At 41.3% G+C, this 15865-nt stretch overlaps 1 protein-coding gene across 1 annotated transcript; it reads left to right on the top strand.

Annotated features, from left to right (window-relative positions):
* Positions 1 to 485: 485 nt before the first annotated feature.
* On the top strand, positions 486 to 1952 carry LOC120950412 (casein kinase I-like). The gene is made up of 2 exons (XM_040368407.2): positions 486 to 850; positions 962 to 1952. Exon 2 carries the CDS (start codon positions 979 to 981, stop codon positions 1924 to 1926), a length of 948 nt encoding a protein of 315 aa, XP_040224341.2. The 5' UTR covers positions 486 to 850; positions 962 to 978; the 3' UTR covers positions 1927 to 1952.
* The last annotated feature ends 13913 nt before the right edge of the window (positions 1953 to 15865 follow it).

Genomic DNA, 15865 nt, shown 5'->3' with positions numbered 1-15865 from the left:
TTAACTTTTGTTTACAATGTTTTTGTTTCTTGGTTTAAATGTGTATGCCGACAAAGTTTGTGTTGCGTTCACATCTGAAGGGTGCGCGAGCCTGATTTTCATACATAAATTTGGAAATGTGCTAAGTTCATCGAACGCGCAAATTGTCACATTCATCCGCTGTGAAGGAGCTCGTAGGTTGACTGGGTAAACTGAGCTACTTTGATCTACGCGGTGTGAAATTTATCAACGCAATTCGTCGAAAACAACCTGCAACGAGTTTTGTTTTATCGCAGAATTATTAAAATCTTCAAAATAATCGCAATATAAATCTAAATAGTGTTTGACAGCAAGCAAGTTTGATTACATCGCATCTAATAGAGCACTGACACCAATCTGTATCGTGCAAACGCGAATATCGCACTGTCGTGTAAAAACTGTGCGATGACCATGGTTCACAGTCCGTATATTTACCTTGGTCGTAAATCAAAAGCACCGCCATATTTTCAGACGCGGCAACGGTATAGAACTCCAACGTAACCTATAAACAAGAACAATAGCGTCGCGCAACTCGGTTCGATTAATTATTCGTCGTTCCTGCCGTTATTTAAGTAAAAAGTCTATAAAAGACTTTGGCGAGCTATAGATTGACTAAATTTGTTTATCACAACAGTGAAATCACGTAGGAACATCGCAGTGTGGGATAGCATCGCATCACAGTGCGAGATAGCTGCTCTATCAAGTATATTTTTCTATTCGATTGTTGTTCTCACTCGCTGGATTACGCAGAAACTAATCGATTGAAAGATTACTCGAATATTTTATCAACGCGCGGATATTATCAGTTTTAACAAGTTCGTCTTTTTATTCGGTATGAAGTTAGACTTATTGTTCTACAACTTACACTTTATTACCAACATTAATGAAGTAATTTAGGCCTTACTAACTGTACCTTGCATTTTTCTTCTTGCTCTTATCACAGGGAAATACAAGTAAACGATGAATCTCATATGCAATAAGTACCGACGAATCCGTAAGATAGGAATGGGGACTTTTTGCAACGTATACCTCGGCGAGGACATCGAAAATGGCCTTAAGGTAGCTATTAAGATGGACAAATGTCGGGAAGAGGAATCTCGCTCTTTGCTACCTCATGAGTACAAGGTGTACGCACAACTTGCGGGCTGCGAAGGCATTCCGGACGTCCATCTCTTCGGCCAGGAACGTGGTTACAACGTAATTGTCATGGATAAGCTAGGCCCTTCCTTGGAAGATCTTTTCAACTTCTGCTCTCGAAGATTTTCACTCAAAACCGTCATGATGTTGGTCGACCAGATGATCACGAAAGTCGCTGGCGTGCATAAGAAAAATATCATTCATCGTGACCTTAAGCCAGACAACTTTGTTATGGGAGCCGAAATGCAAGATAAAGTGCTGTTCCTGGTTGACTTTGGTTTGGCTAAAAAGTACTACAACCCCAGTTCCCGTTCTCATATAGCATATCGGGAAGGAAGGAGCTTGGTCGGTACTGCCCGGTATGCCTCATTAAGCTCGCACCTGGGAATTGAACTAAGCCGTCGTGACGACATGGAGTCGATAGGATATGTGATGGTTTACTTCCGACGTGGCTCGCTGCCGTGGCAAGGGCTGCAAGGGGTCAACAAGTTTCAGAGGAACGAACGGATCATGCAGAAGAAACTTGCCACATCCATCGAGGATTTGTGTGCGGGTTTACCTGAGGAGTTTGGGTCATATTTACAGTACTGTCGCAGTATGTCTTTCGACGAACAGCCAGATTACCAGTACTGGATTTCTACATTTCGGGAAGTTTTGAGTGCAAATGAGCTTAAAAATGATTTAATTTTTGATTGGCACGGACTAATGCCTTCGGAAGCAGCGGAGCAAGACAGCAACAATGCCTCAGCAACTACAGCTGATGAAAGTTAAGGCAACGCGATTTTAAGTTAGACAGTATCTACCAACATGAATAAATTCTAGAATTTCCAAAGAATTTAGATGAAAAAAATATAATTTATTTTTCTATCTTTTTCGCAAAGCCGAACGCACTCGTGGTAATTCTCATTTCGTACGTATACTTCAATGAATAATGTTTGTTCTTCCAGCGGCTTCTTAGCCCACCTGATAATTCCTTTCATTTCGCATGATCACGAAAAAGCCGAGGATTAAAGGATCGAGGCCGGATGCACAGCGAACTTCGACACAGACACCGAATTCCTTACGCAAACTACTCATCCAGGTAAAAGTACATGCAAGTAGATGACTCATACACTAACAGTATCTAGGGGTCGATATATGCAGAGAATCGCGAAAACCAACATATTTCCGGCGTTTTGTAATCACCAGCATTGCCCAAGAGAGAAGTGTCCTAGCAGGCACTTAAAGATGAACTCACCTAAATTGTTAAGGTTATTTTTAGATATTTTACAACTAAATTAAACTCGTAAGCGATAGAGTTTACTACATCAAATAACTAAACATTTTCTTTAGTAACGCGGTGAACCCTGTATGTGTCTAGAAATGGTTAATGTTTTAGTATGAGACCTTTTTTATGAATGCAAGGTTCAACTAAGTCAATTGAACAAGGAAGTGGCATACTGACTCATTTTCCAATAGGCCATCACAAGGAACATTCTTATTAGAGCCTTAGCATACCGTCACATGAAACTTTGTGAAGGATACAAATAGGTTGATCAGTGTTACCCGCGTTTCAAGTTTCTCCCACGGCTAGACTGATTGCACACACTGTGTTGAGCTGCACCAGTGTAGCAGGATAAAATACTTAAAATGAGTGATACATGGTGACACATACGCTTGATGTTTGGCGTGAATCACGCTCTACTAAATTGTGCTGATAAAAGCAATTGAAGCATACTAATCCCTCATTGGTCACATTGTGTTAAAGATGTTCGATAGAAAATCGTTGCTGCCGAACGAAATCGTTTGTTTCACTGTCAAACAGATTCGCGCAATATTGCAATTTGTGACCTACCAAATGGCAGCCTCCTTGTGTGCTTTGGCAGATGAATGAGCCAGCGTATGAGATAAAAATGTATTCGGATCCCGCCTGTCCGCGTATCGTTCAACCGAAACCCGAACGGTACATCCCAACATTGCCCAAATCATGTAAACATCCTGCTACCGGCATCAAATGCATGCTCCCGAAACATTGAATCACGCTATGATAGTTCGTATCTTTGTACGGATGGTGCCACGGCCCGTTATCGATGCATCAATGCATCAGTGTAGATGCAATGCGGTGGAAGATGCAATGGCACCCGCTTCGTACCGCTTTCACCACGATCGCACGATCCTCCCTGCACCGTCAGTCAGCTTCTGTCGAGTGCTGATAGTGCAGCCGGCGGGCAGAGACGAGCGATAAGTGATAGGGAAACATAGCCGGGCTACGAAAATAAGCATTGCATCTTCTTCGTCTCCGTTTCTGTCAAATTCAATTTGTCGCGTCATCGTTGACGTTATCGTCGCTGTCTTCGTCACCCCGCACTGGAAGAAATGCAATTTCCCTTGTCAAATTGATTTTTGTGCTTTCATTCGGAATTGCAGCGGACTCTGCGTCTGTCTGTCTGCTCGTTTGCCTTCGCGTACTTTATAGCACTTCTTTTTTTCTCGATGGAGGACGGTTGAAGGCGCGCTACATTTCTGTAGCGCGCCTCTGCCGGGCGTTCGGTGCTTATCCTTGGTTTCCGTCCACTTCCGCCACCGGCAAGCACCCGATACTTTCTCAGATGCGCTTCGCTGCACCGATGCCACAGCGATGATGCGCTCGCCAAGACGTTCACCCGCCCTAGGTACGTAAGAAATACGGAACAAAACTATCTGCCTTACAGCAGCAGTACGCGCGCACACACACACGCGCGCGCTCGACAAAACATAACCGACCAAAGGGAGCGAAAAGGAAAACACCGGTACACAAAACACATCGCAAGAAGTATGCCATGATCAGGGAAAGTTTCTCTCGCCCGGCGCACTTTGCGCTTCGTTAAAAAGCGTAATCGATTTTCCCTATCTCACTTTCCACAGCGCTGACACCCTTTTTATTCGCGTATCATCCTTTGCAAAGTCGCCAGCAATAAATGCAATAGCAAAGGAAAAACAAAACAAAAAGAGGAATATACGCACCAAAGAAACTTGAATAATTTTTGTCGTTAGGACGTACTTATCAATATCTACAACATTGTTGCTAGTCCATCCTAGTTCATTTTAACCAACGGGGAAGTTTTTCGACAAGATGATGTTTTTTGCAACTATTTCATTAACACTGGATAAGTACCTATAAAGCAATCAATTTATTTTGTTCAACTCTTATACCATCGTCGGTAATGATCTTCTTATCGTTTTATAATTTGATTTTAAATCCTAACATGTGTTATCGAAGGATGTTGGTACATGTTTTCTCTAAATTCATTACAATTATTAAATTTTAATATCTTGTAATCTTGATTATTAATTTACTAACTTGCTTATCCGGCGCTACCACCGCTTTGCGGTCTTGGTCTGCTGCAGAAGTGTCCAAACTCGCGCCTTCGTCTGTCGATCAATTATCCTGACTTGATGCATGGACGCCTTCATGCAGAATTTCAATTTGTGCCTACCACGCTCCTCCTTCTGTCCTTATAGACGACCTAAAAGAATTTTATTGTCTGGGTCGTTCTGTTCCATGTGTATAAACCATCCCGGAGCCTGGGGCACTTGATGCGCTGTGAGATAGTCGTACATCTTCTATAGCTCGTCGTTGTATCGGCTCCAGCATTGACCTTCTACAAACTTTGGAGCTAAACATTAGTTAGAATATCTTGTCATTAGAATGTATCCATGTCTCTGAGGCCTATGTAAGTACTATAAGTATACGAAATAATCCCAGCTTCCTCTATCGCGACAGGTTTTTGGAGGTGGACGGTCTATCCAGGCCATAAGATGGCCAATTGGCAGCCAGCATCCTTTTGCGCGAATCAACTTCCATGCTGTTGTCAATGCTGACATTTCACACAAGATCGGTGCAATCTTGGACAACTTCAGAGTGCGTTCATCTATCCGCATGTCATCACTAAATAATGCTGGATTTGTTAGTAGAGCCACTAGTGGTGCCACCATTAGTTTGGCCTTTGCCTCGTTTAGGGTGTAATACGAGGTTCTCTGCAGCTTGCTCGATCCTTTGATGTCTATATCACCATCGTATGCCAGGGTCTGGGTCGACTTATAGAAGATGCTTCGGAAACCCGTCACAGACGCTTGGTGGTAGCAAATGCATTGCTCTGAGAGTTTTCCATCTAACCTTACTTGGCAAGTACTATTAGTCATAGTTATCCGTTTGGCCTTGACTTGAAATGAGATTTACCGCTTAAAAAATATATTTCTGTTCAAATTATTACTGACCTTGTTAATCGTAAACATGCCATTTATCATTGTTAGTTTGGTTAGATACATGGCACACGCTCCTTACTTTCTATTAACTGTTATGTTTAGCCAGTCGGGATCAAACCTATTTAACTTTCGACAACTCATATAATTTATGGTACGCCTTATATTGAACATGATGGAGTAGAATAATAACAATGTTTGAACACTGATGATAGATACTAAATATTTTCAAAATCCTAAGCAAAATCAAGATCTTATTGTTTGATCTTATAAATTTGAATAGAACGATCCTGTTTTATGGCTTAACATTTTGATTAACTATAATTGGAACAACAAAAAAACAGCAATTATATCATTGTTAATAACAATTACAACCGACGGCACGAGAGGAACACCGTACTAGGCGGCCAGCAGCATCCATTGTTGTGAGGCCATTCCTCCATCTCGAATGTTACAAATTTAAATTAATCATGTTATCCGATCGCTTCGAATTTCAAAAAGGCAAATTGTCCTACAATATTCAACTGTGTACGATTAATGTGACAAACCCAGCACTCAGCTCGGAACCTTTGTTGGACGATCCTTTAACTCGAGAGCGCACTCGGCCTCGCCGGCACGTTCGATTTTGCCCCTTAAAATGTGATATTTGCTTCTGCACCGTAATCCTCTATCGACCCACATCCCTACATCACACATTCGGCAAACAAAATCTTCAACCAAACAGGCCAAACAATGTTGAAGTACGGCAAGTGCAAAACAGGGAGGTAAAATCAATAAAATAAGAAACCCTAGAAGAAGATGGATGACGGCGAAAACTCGCCGTTGCACTTGAAAAGTGAAACAAAACAATTTCGCTCGTACGTACACCGCGGAACGACCGGCTCAGCCGACATGAGTGTGTCGTTGAGCATGCCCGACCGGCAAGACTCCCTCATACCGAATGCCCATGCACCTGGGCAGTTGGGGGGGGGGGGGGGGGGGGGGGTGATTGCAAGGAAGCGTATTCGTATTTGGCAGCTGAATTAAAAATGCACCGACCGACCGGGAAAGGGGTGGCTCAACAGCGGCCCAGAGCGGAAGGACTAAAAAAGAAGTAATTCGAAAAATACATCCCCCCACCCTCCTCCCCGGTACGGTACGACAAGGGGCATAATGAAAATGAGAGAACCGGAGAGGGAAGAATGCGACTTCGTTTTAATGCTTTCATCGCCGTACCGAGACACGTCGATGAAATTTGAGACCGGCGTTGGGGTGGGTGCGCCCCCTGAACCGTGCCACATAATGCAAGGCGCGTACTGCAAAAGCAAAAGTATTTACCAAGCAGTTTCAGAGCGCACCAACAGCAGCAAAAGTGTACGCTTTTTCATCGTTTTTCGATGTGCTTCCCTGGCGATTTTTCCTTTCGCCCTTTTGCTGGTGTTTGTGTGTGTGAGTGCGTTTTTTTGCATCGCAAAATACAGCGAGACGGTATGTAAATATACGGATATACAGTGTTGTCCTAACACCCACACAACACTGTGTATCCCTGCCGAGATGAGTGGGTAGGGGGAGATTTTAAAAAAGGCCATGAATAATTTTTGTTTTCTGTCAAACATGGCAACGGCGCAAGGTTCCACGATTGTCGTCGTGGTTTGATGGAAAGGAAATATTCTTCGACCATCACACCGCGTGCCATTTCTACAATCAACGCAAAAGCGAAACGGTGGAAATGTTTGGTACTGGGGGGGAAATTCCAGATTGTAACTGTGGTGTTTTTCTACTTGTACAGTTATTTCGGAGTCTGTATCCTACACACTAACACACGCTGAAAGTGTGCGCTGAAAATTTCGAGTAATTATGCCCCGGTAAAAAAATTGCTCAAAGCAATGGGCTCAACGAAAAGGGAAAATAATACATAAGAGAAGTCACCACGGGCACACACTGCCTGACGAACCAAATTGATGAAAGCTTACCGTGTTGATGGAGAACATTTTGGATGATGGAGTGTTGTTGGCGTAAGGTGCGCATTGCAATTGAGATTTGTTCAAGGGACCAGTTTTGAGCTTTTAAAAAGAATTATTAATTTAACGTCGCATTGCATTTTATTATGATGTTATGTTTATTTTAATTATTACATATTTGTTTTATTCACTTTTTATTTATTATATTTTTTTTCTAACTATGTTAACGTAATTGTGACAAATGGATCTTGTATGGGATGGAACTGTTTATTCGTGTTTTAAAAAATCGTTGATCGTGATTATTTAATGTTTTTTTTGTAAATTGAAAAATCTCAATTCGGTAGCTACACTAGATTAGGTCATTGCTTCTCTGTACCTCGTATCCCAGTTTTTCACTTTTTAATCCAAACATTGTGGCTGAATATCATACTTCTATACGCTTGTCATAATTTTTAAAATGTGTGCATTGGAATGTTTTTGAGCAGAACTGTTATTGTATGTGTATATGTGTCTAAAAATTCCCACTTTGTTGTATTCATCAAAAACGGCCAGATCGTATTGCTTATGTTCACACCTTCTGTGCAGGAAACTATCTCGGAGAAAAGCTACACAATCGCTGCTAAAAAGAGAACAAAACAAATAACATAATCCTTCCCGGTTTGTAGCACCTAGTGCCAAACTTCCATATCTGAACGCTGTCAAATAAGGGGCAGCAGGGTCGTACAACACCACGCCAAAGAAACACGTGTCAATGGTCTCTGGGCGGAGAAAGCGAAGTATACAGATAAAGAAGGGCTAAAATCTCAAGAAAACCTCGGTGGATGAAAAATATCTACATTGGTTGACGTGCTGTCAAGATGGTGCGCGGCGCAAGACCCGTATGAGGGAGGTTGTTTTGCATTTTCTGCGGTCGTTAGCATTGCGTGTGACAAGCCAACGAACGTCCGGGGGGGAGTGTTGTGAGCTAGCTCCGAAAACTCTTCAGAGTCGGAAAGACTTCAAGTGCTCTTGAACCGCGAACGGCGTTACTGTGAACGACGACGACAACTACTACACCGGCAGAACCCTTTTCGGTCCGATAATGCGTCCTAAGCACTGGCTGTGACGCTTTTATGCAAACGGTGGTACCAACGGTAGCCACACTGAGAGCGCTTGCTGTGTGCAAGGATGACACCGTGGGCAGCTGTACAGGCTGGGCATATGGATGTCGATATCGTGACAGTTGGTTCCAGCTTTCAGCAGCACCGTCTAGCTATTTACCTTAGCATGGCCACTTAATATGGTACCAGCTTCCCAAACAGTTGCGATCAGTGAAGGGAATGTTAGGGGACAAATACTTACCAACATTGCACACCGTTCAAGCGTGTTATATTGGATCCGTTGCTCTGCCGCCATTGCAAGAATCGGGCTGTCTCGGGCGTTTTCAATTTAGTTTAAAATTCTTCACACTTGGCTGTTGCACTGGTGACTATTATTTTAATTGCCCTTGTTGTATTGTTCAGTTGAGTTTTATTTCATACATTACATTCATTGGTCTCGCTCTCGAGAAATTATTCATTTCTGGCTCGTTTAATGCAACCCACCATAGCAATGATAAACTTTCTATTCGATTATTTTCAAAAAAAATAGGTGATCTTGGTATTGTTTTAGTATTTTCTTTAATATTTATGATCATTTTGATGCCTGACTATATTTAATCCAATGAGTCAAAACGTAATAATTGCTCAAATTAATACAAAATGTTCAACATACACCTGTGATACACTACTGCTTCTTGTAACATTGTAACTGATTTATATATTTATTGAATCTTTGAGAACACATTTATTGCTGTTATCAGTGACGGTATGTATGACTGAAAACCCTAAGTAGCCATACAACTGGAGATCTTTGTAAAGTGTCCTGTAGGAAGGATTATTTTTTAATTATCGCTTATTTTGCCTAGTGATTAATTCATTGGAAGTTTAAAAAGGTATTAAACCAAATAAATTAATAACATTACATCCATTACAGCCATCTTCTATACTAATAACCAACAAAACCTTATAATTCAGCTGGTCAGGGTAATTATATCGATATTATATTTTGATTGTGAATTAGTTTACAAATACGAAATCGAATATTGTAAATTTATCTAACAACTGCAATTGAAAAAATCCAGAGCAGCAGACGGATAATGTATTCTTTGCTAGGCAAACTTCGTTACATTGCAGATGTTTGCACTGATAGTGCAGTCAGGCTATCATGTAAAGTCGAAAGAAATTCCTCTACCAATGCATCAACGGTCGGAGGTGCACTGCCACTCACAACCCCAATATAGTCGGTCTACTCTACCTCTACCTGGGAAGCAATAGCTGAATGCGAGTGAAACGCACGTCAACACAGAAACGTACCTGAAGACGTGCGACTTCCGACGTGCCCGTACGGAGGCTACGCTGTAGAACAACATCCTCACGTCACGAACCGGGACCGCCGGTGTCTTCCCTCCTGGGTCTGGCAGCAGCCACCACCAGGTACATTGCATTATTACGGTCGCGATACGTGTAATGTAAATTTATGAGATAACGAGATGAGGGTCGCCGCTCGGTGCCCCCATTTGAGAGAAGAATGCCGTTAATCAACATTTTCACGTACTGACAAAGTGACAACGGAAGCGGTTGGTCCTGGTAGGAAACGGGCAGCATGAATCCAATTTCAGTCACATACGTTAGGTGATGGATTTCAATACATCGGAGAGTTGTGCTGAAGGTGTTGCTAAATTTTTCCCGTTATTTTGTCTGTCACTTGTTAAACTCACATCTGATTGGGGAACACCATCATTCAATCATTGGTTGCCTATATCTAGTTGTATCTCTAAATTAGATGTGAAATGAAAAAAAATATCTTATTGTAATTTTAGTAGGTGATAGGTTTTTGCTACAACTCGTTTTGATTTAAAAAAAATGATTTGATTGTATTTAAAAATGATGCTTTTTTAGATTGTTTTTTTTTCTTGGCAATTGAAATGCGTTTAATATAGAACAAAACATACTACTCGACAAAATATAAGTTAAAACCTGTAGTTTCGTTAACTTTTTTTGCACTTGTCTTGAATGTTTGACAAAACTTTAGTATTGCCTATTAAATCGCATAACACAAAAAATTAAAATTTGGATTTTTGATACATTATTTGTACCACGAACGCTAGTGTAGTTCGAATGAAAAGAGAAGGGGAAAAATAGCACTATGGACAATTCTTTTATATTTGATACTCGCTCATCAATGCAAGAGTTTTTATGTTTAGAATAAATCTATACTTAGCAGATTCCAGTTGGAGAAATGTCATACTACCATATGTGTAGTGAAAAAAAACTCATCACGTTTTCAGGTTGAGAACAAAACATTTTTCGTAACTAGTTTTTCGTATGACAAATGTGTCACTGTAACGGATTAAATCCAATATGCAGAATCCACTGTATCGCATACATTATATTATCCTTTGTTCTATTTCTTTGATATCATGTACATCCAATCATTACATGTACAGGTGGTCCCCGTGATACACGGGGTCCTCTTATACGCGGAATCGGAGATACGGTTTTCTAGAAAGACAATTCTTTGAGAAAATTGTACTGATTTGACACATCAATTGTAAAATGCCAAATAATTTACCTTATGATCGAATGTTAAAAACAATTTCAAAACTGTTCAAAACTGTTTAATTCAGTCAGAATCATATCAAACAATTAATTAAGCGGCTAAACCCCTACTTGCAGAATTATACGTAAATTAGTTATATTTTGGCTGGAATTGACGACATTAAATTTACGCAGAAAATCGAGACCAGTAGTATATTGTGTCCGTTTTCGGTACCCATTAACCGTGTATCTCGGGGAGACCGATTGTATATTTCATATATTCCTATTCTATTACAATATTCTATTACAATACTAGAACTTCGATTATCTGAGGGCGGATTACCCGGCGGGCGGCTTAACCGTGCGCATTAATTTGACAGCTGTTCAATCGTGGCAAACACTTAGTTAAGTTGTTAAACAATTTTGTTGTGCTGCTATTTAGTGTCTAGTGATATTTTCTAACTTTACTTTGGTTCATGAACAGTTGGAAAACCTATAAATTGTCCGTAAACCAGTGAATTTTCCAATTTTTATATGAATTTGATATTTCTTGGACTATTATCAGTGTAAATCGATTACCGGCAACCGTCCGGTCCCGAGCTGCCCGGATAATTCACGTACTACGCTATCTATTCTACCCTACATGCTAAACTATACTATTTACCTACTGTTATCTGGTTTATGCATCAATTTGTAATTCGATCATAATTTTATTTAATTTAACCTTTATTTCCTATATCGTTTTAAGTAATCTGGCCATAGCTTCATAATATTCTTATCTCAATTCATATGGATACGCTATAGTATTGCCTTCATGATTAGGGTAAAAAAGACTGAAAAGAACGTAATAAGTACTACTACAGCAGTAATAAACGATTTACAATACAATATCCAAATATCGAATACAATACTAATGAAAATCAATCTACACTACACTCATTTTACACCTTGTTTGATTTCTTCTAATAATAGCAAGCCTACCTACTTACCATGTCATAGTCTTTCTTTGTTTAAAATCGATCCCCGAACGTGATGCACTATCCAAGCGAAATTTGATGAAAAACGGGCTTAAGCCAGCAGCCTGTCATTGTGTTCCGTTCGCGGTTAGACTTGAGGCAGGTTCGTCAAATATGGTTTGCTTTTTGTGGCAAACCAATTGCTGTATTTGCATGCATTCTGGGGTTCGTGATCGGCACTGCGGATGCATCGCAATGAAGCGAAACGGGTGCAAATTTTAATCAATAATTCGCTTTCAAACGCTTATGTGCCTTTTTTTATTTGGGCACTACCGTCCCCGTTCTGCTGATGGCTGCGTGAACCGCAAAAATCAACACCCCAAAACGCGACCGTACAACGGCTACATGTCTCACTCGCGGCTAGCCCAGCGGCCACTGTGGGGATTTTCTGGCTGCGCCGGGGTCCGTTCCCGGGCAGCATACTGCACACAATGCTCGCAACACGGATGCAGCAGTATACACACACACACACATACGCGTACGCACACACTACAGGAATCATTGTTCTACCGCTTAATAGCATGACCGATGTGGATGACATTGAAAAGGGGGAGGGAGAATGCAGCTTGCGTATGCTTTCAGCGTGCATGGACACGCTTCCCGCTGTGTTGTGTGTAGTTTGAAATAGTCCAAAAACCCGATCAAACGGTGACTGGTCGGAACGTGCAATTAGCTCAGAGGGAGGCAATGAGAAACTGGGTGTGTTCCTGTTCCACTGGATGTGGAAGGAGCTTGGGCTGGGACGGGCTGCAGTTCGTTTGACCGATTCGGGACATTATTATTAGGTCGATGCGTCTCCATCTGGTACCCTGGTTGCATTTGACCGCGTCTTTGACGATATCGATCGAAAGCATTGCAGGAGCAGCAGATGCATTCAGCACACGACTGACCCGAAGCTAACCTGCATATGCAGGGCCGTTTTATGAATGGCACACCGGTTCCTATGGCAGAACAATGCTTTCCCCATCTCTAACCGGTCGATTTGGACGGACGGTTGGTCACGAGATTAGAATTACCTGTGTGCTGAGTTTGGTCAATTCATACAAATGCAAACAGAACGCCCTCGGACGCCCTTGCTGTGGTATCCTTTCGATCATGAAAGCTCCAACCAGGCAACATCTTGCATTTTCAGCAGCATTTACATTTCCACTGTGATGTGCCCCCCGTGCCGTGGTGCTGCTTGCTTCTGCGAACTTTCTATCAAAAATGCCTGCGATGTGATGTATTATATATACAGCGTTGGATGTGGTTTGGAGTTTGTTTTGTTTGCAGAATTTCCTTTCTGGCATGTTGCATTGATCTTGTCGTTTTTACTGCTGCTCTCGATTATTCATGCACTTTGTTAGTGTTTTGTACATCTGGTTTCTCTAGGTGCACCTAATAAAGCTCAATCATAACTTTTTACATTTATCAAGTGATGCAAAAAAAAAAGAGACAAAATATTATTATTATTCAGTTGTATATATGTTTTATTATTGTTTTAAAAATTGCTCATATTCCGAAGCTAAGAATAATGTTTCAGATTCGAGTTTTTAAAATGTAACTTACAATTGTTTTAAATTACCTTGACAGTTCCGTTTATTTGGCGTTCTTCGTAATAGGTTAGTATATCTGCTTATCTAGCTTCAGCGTAACACCTACATAACGCACGTACGTTTTACATACATGTTGGCCAATTTAGAAGAACTAACTCTCTAATGTCAAAAATAAAAATCTTGTTAGAATAGTGGCGAATGTATATAAATGCTGCTGTTTTATATTTTTATTGCTGATAAACATTAAGGTGATCCCTCCTGAATAAAAAAAACAGCGATACGAATATAGCACAACAATAGATATAAGCAAACAAAGAAAAAGAAAATAGAAAAAAGTCGAACGTATACGCCTATCGAAGCACGAGTCTTTCAAATGGCTACAAATTGGCTACATTTCTCTATCCGGCCATATTGCCGAAAATTGTAAAAAATCGATTCATGTAATCGAATCCCACATTGTGACTAATCCATCGGGTCGTCTATCATATGGCCACTTCAGCCCGTCGACAAGGGTCGACGAATGCAGACTGTAGCCCGACGAGGGGTGTTGGCAAAGGATCAAAAGTCAATACTGTGTAAAATTACCATTTGAACGATTTCCGCTTGAAATTCCGTGCAATTTGCTGCTTCTGCTAGTGGCAGCAAGGTCGATAATCATGGGTGCAGTTCAAACGGCATGAACTTACTCCACTGCTACCGAAAGGCGTACATCGGAGCGAACCAGCAGTAGGGTGAGGGGTAAACGGTGTTAAATTACTCGACGATACGGACCGGATCCAATATCATTTTCTGTCGTCTGTAGTTGATCATTTACCACTTCAACCTGCTTAATGTGCATGCATATTTTGTCAACAAAAACTAGCCTTTTTGTTGCTTAAATACAATATTGCGACGTCCATTATAAAGAACCCGTGTAAAATATTTGTTTATGATGGTATGACGGTACGATTTTACTAAGCAGAACGGCTTCCATCGAGGCCACTGTCCGATGATGTAGAAAGTGCAAAGCAGCACTACCTGGTAGACACAACCTGTCCCACGAGACGGAGTTTGAAGTAAGACAGGAACTTCCTGCTTAACATTTCCGCTCCAGCCGCTGTTGAACATCGATAGAAGACGACCGGTACAACGACATCCGGTGCGCTTTTGCTTTCGCACCAAGCAATGCCCTTTTGAAATTCAACCGAAACATTGCAAAACGTCAATCAATGCTCGTACGGGCGTTCGTGGGTTTGTAAAAAAAAGGACCAACCACTGCAAAGCTCAACCACTACACAAACCTACCAGCCCTCTGTTCACGATTTATACCACCCCACCCACGGTGTCGCGATTACGACGTTTGTCTTTGCAGCGGTTGCGATGTGGTTGCGACAAAACAAATGGATACCAAGTTCGACAAAGCTTAAATTTATGGCAACCTTCAGCATCACGCACTTTTCTGGGAATCGCACGTGTGTACGTTTGCGATGTTAACGAGCGGTCCTTTACTTTCACCGGATCGGGTGAAGTACCCGCTCGGCAGCTGGGTATTCCGCATCCCGTTCGTGGAAAGTCACGTTCTACAACTTTCATTGTGGAAAGGGGTTTACGCTCAGATTTCAATTTTTTACTGTTTTTTTTACTAGCAACTCGAATAAAAGTGACGAAAGTACCAAAAAAAGAATCAGTATGATGCTCATGGGGCTCGTAGCCTCCACGACTGTAAGGAACAGTATCCCTTGTATGCATTTTGGGTTGTAATTCAAGCAAAAATATGTAGACTAGCTATTTAGAAAAAAAATCTATAAATGTTTATCAGAATTAGGTTACGATTGTGCTTTACATGATTTTCCTATACTAATTGCATACTACAACCTTAGCTGGGTTTTTTCTAGGGGTTCTGGCATGATTGGCATTTGTGCGTATGGAGAGCTGGATGCTTATAGCGATTTGACCCATGGGGTGATGGGAATAATTAACTTACAATCCTTGGGGCCCCTAGACAAACGGGGCCCCCCGCAGCCACTTGATCTGCCTGCTCGACCGCTACTGACGGATCGGAAAAAAGTCACATGCCAGTAAGAATGGCATTGCCATGAAGATAAGTGGTTTTGCACATTGAAAACTAATGATAATTTTTCATTTCCTAGTATTCAATGTCTATGAATTCAGAGGTACAATGAAGATAGTTTGTAAAAGTTCATTTCATTTATTGAAACGCTGATACCGCAAATGTCTCTCTTGAGAGTAAATATTTTCTACTACTGCTAATCGACACGCTTTTGACCATTTTGGCACTCGCCGCTAAACAAAACTTAAGTTAACGTGTCCTGTGTCTCCCACGCTGCGAGTGTTTACTGTTCATTTTTTTATGGTAGCATCCTAACGTCCGGCAGACTTAC

The sequence above is a fragment of the Anopheles coluzzii genome, chromosome 2 (genome assembly GCF_943734685.1).
Source record: "Anopheles coluzzii chromosome 2, AcolN3, whole genome shotgun sequence".
NCBI lineage: Eukaryota > Metazoa > Arthropoda > Insecta > Diptera > Culicidae > Anopheles > Anopheles coluzzii.
Note: the sequence above shows the minus strand (reverse complement) of the source record. Positions and strands in the feature narration are given on the sequence as shown.

Bases quoted from the DNA above. Each gene is read 5' to 3' on its own strand.
- LOC120950412 (XM_040368407.2), top strand. From the start codon at position 979: ATGAATCTCATATGCAATAAGTACCGACGAATCCGTAAGATAGGAATG.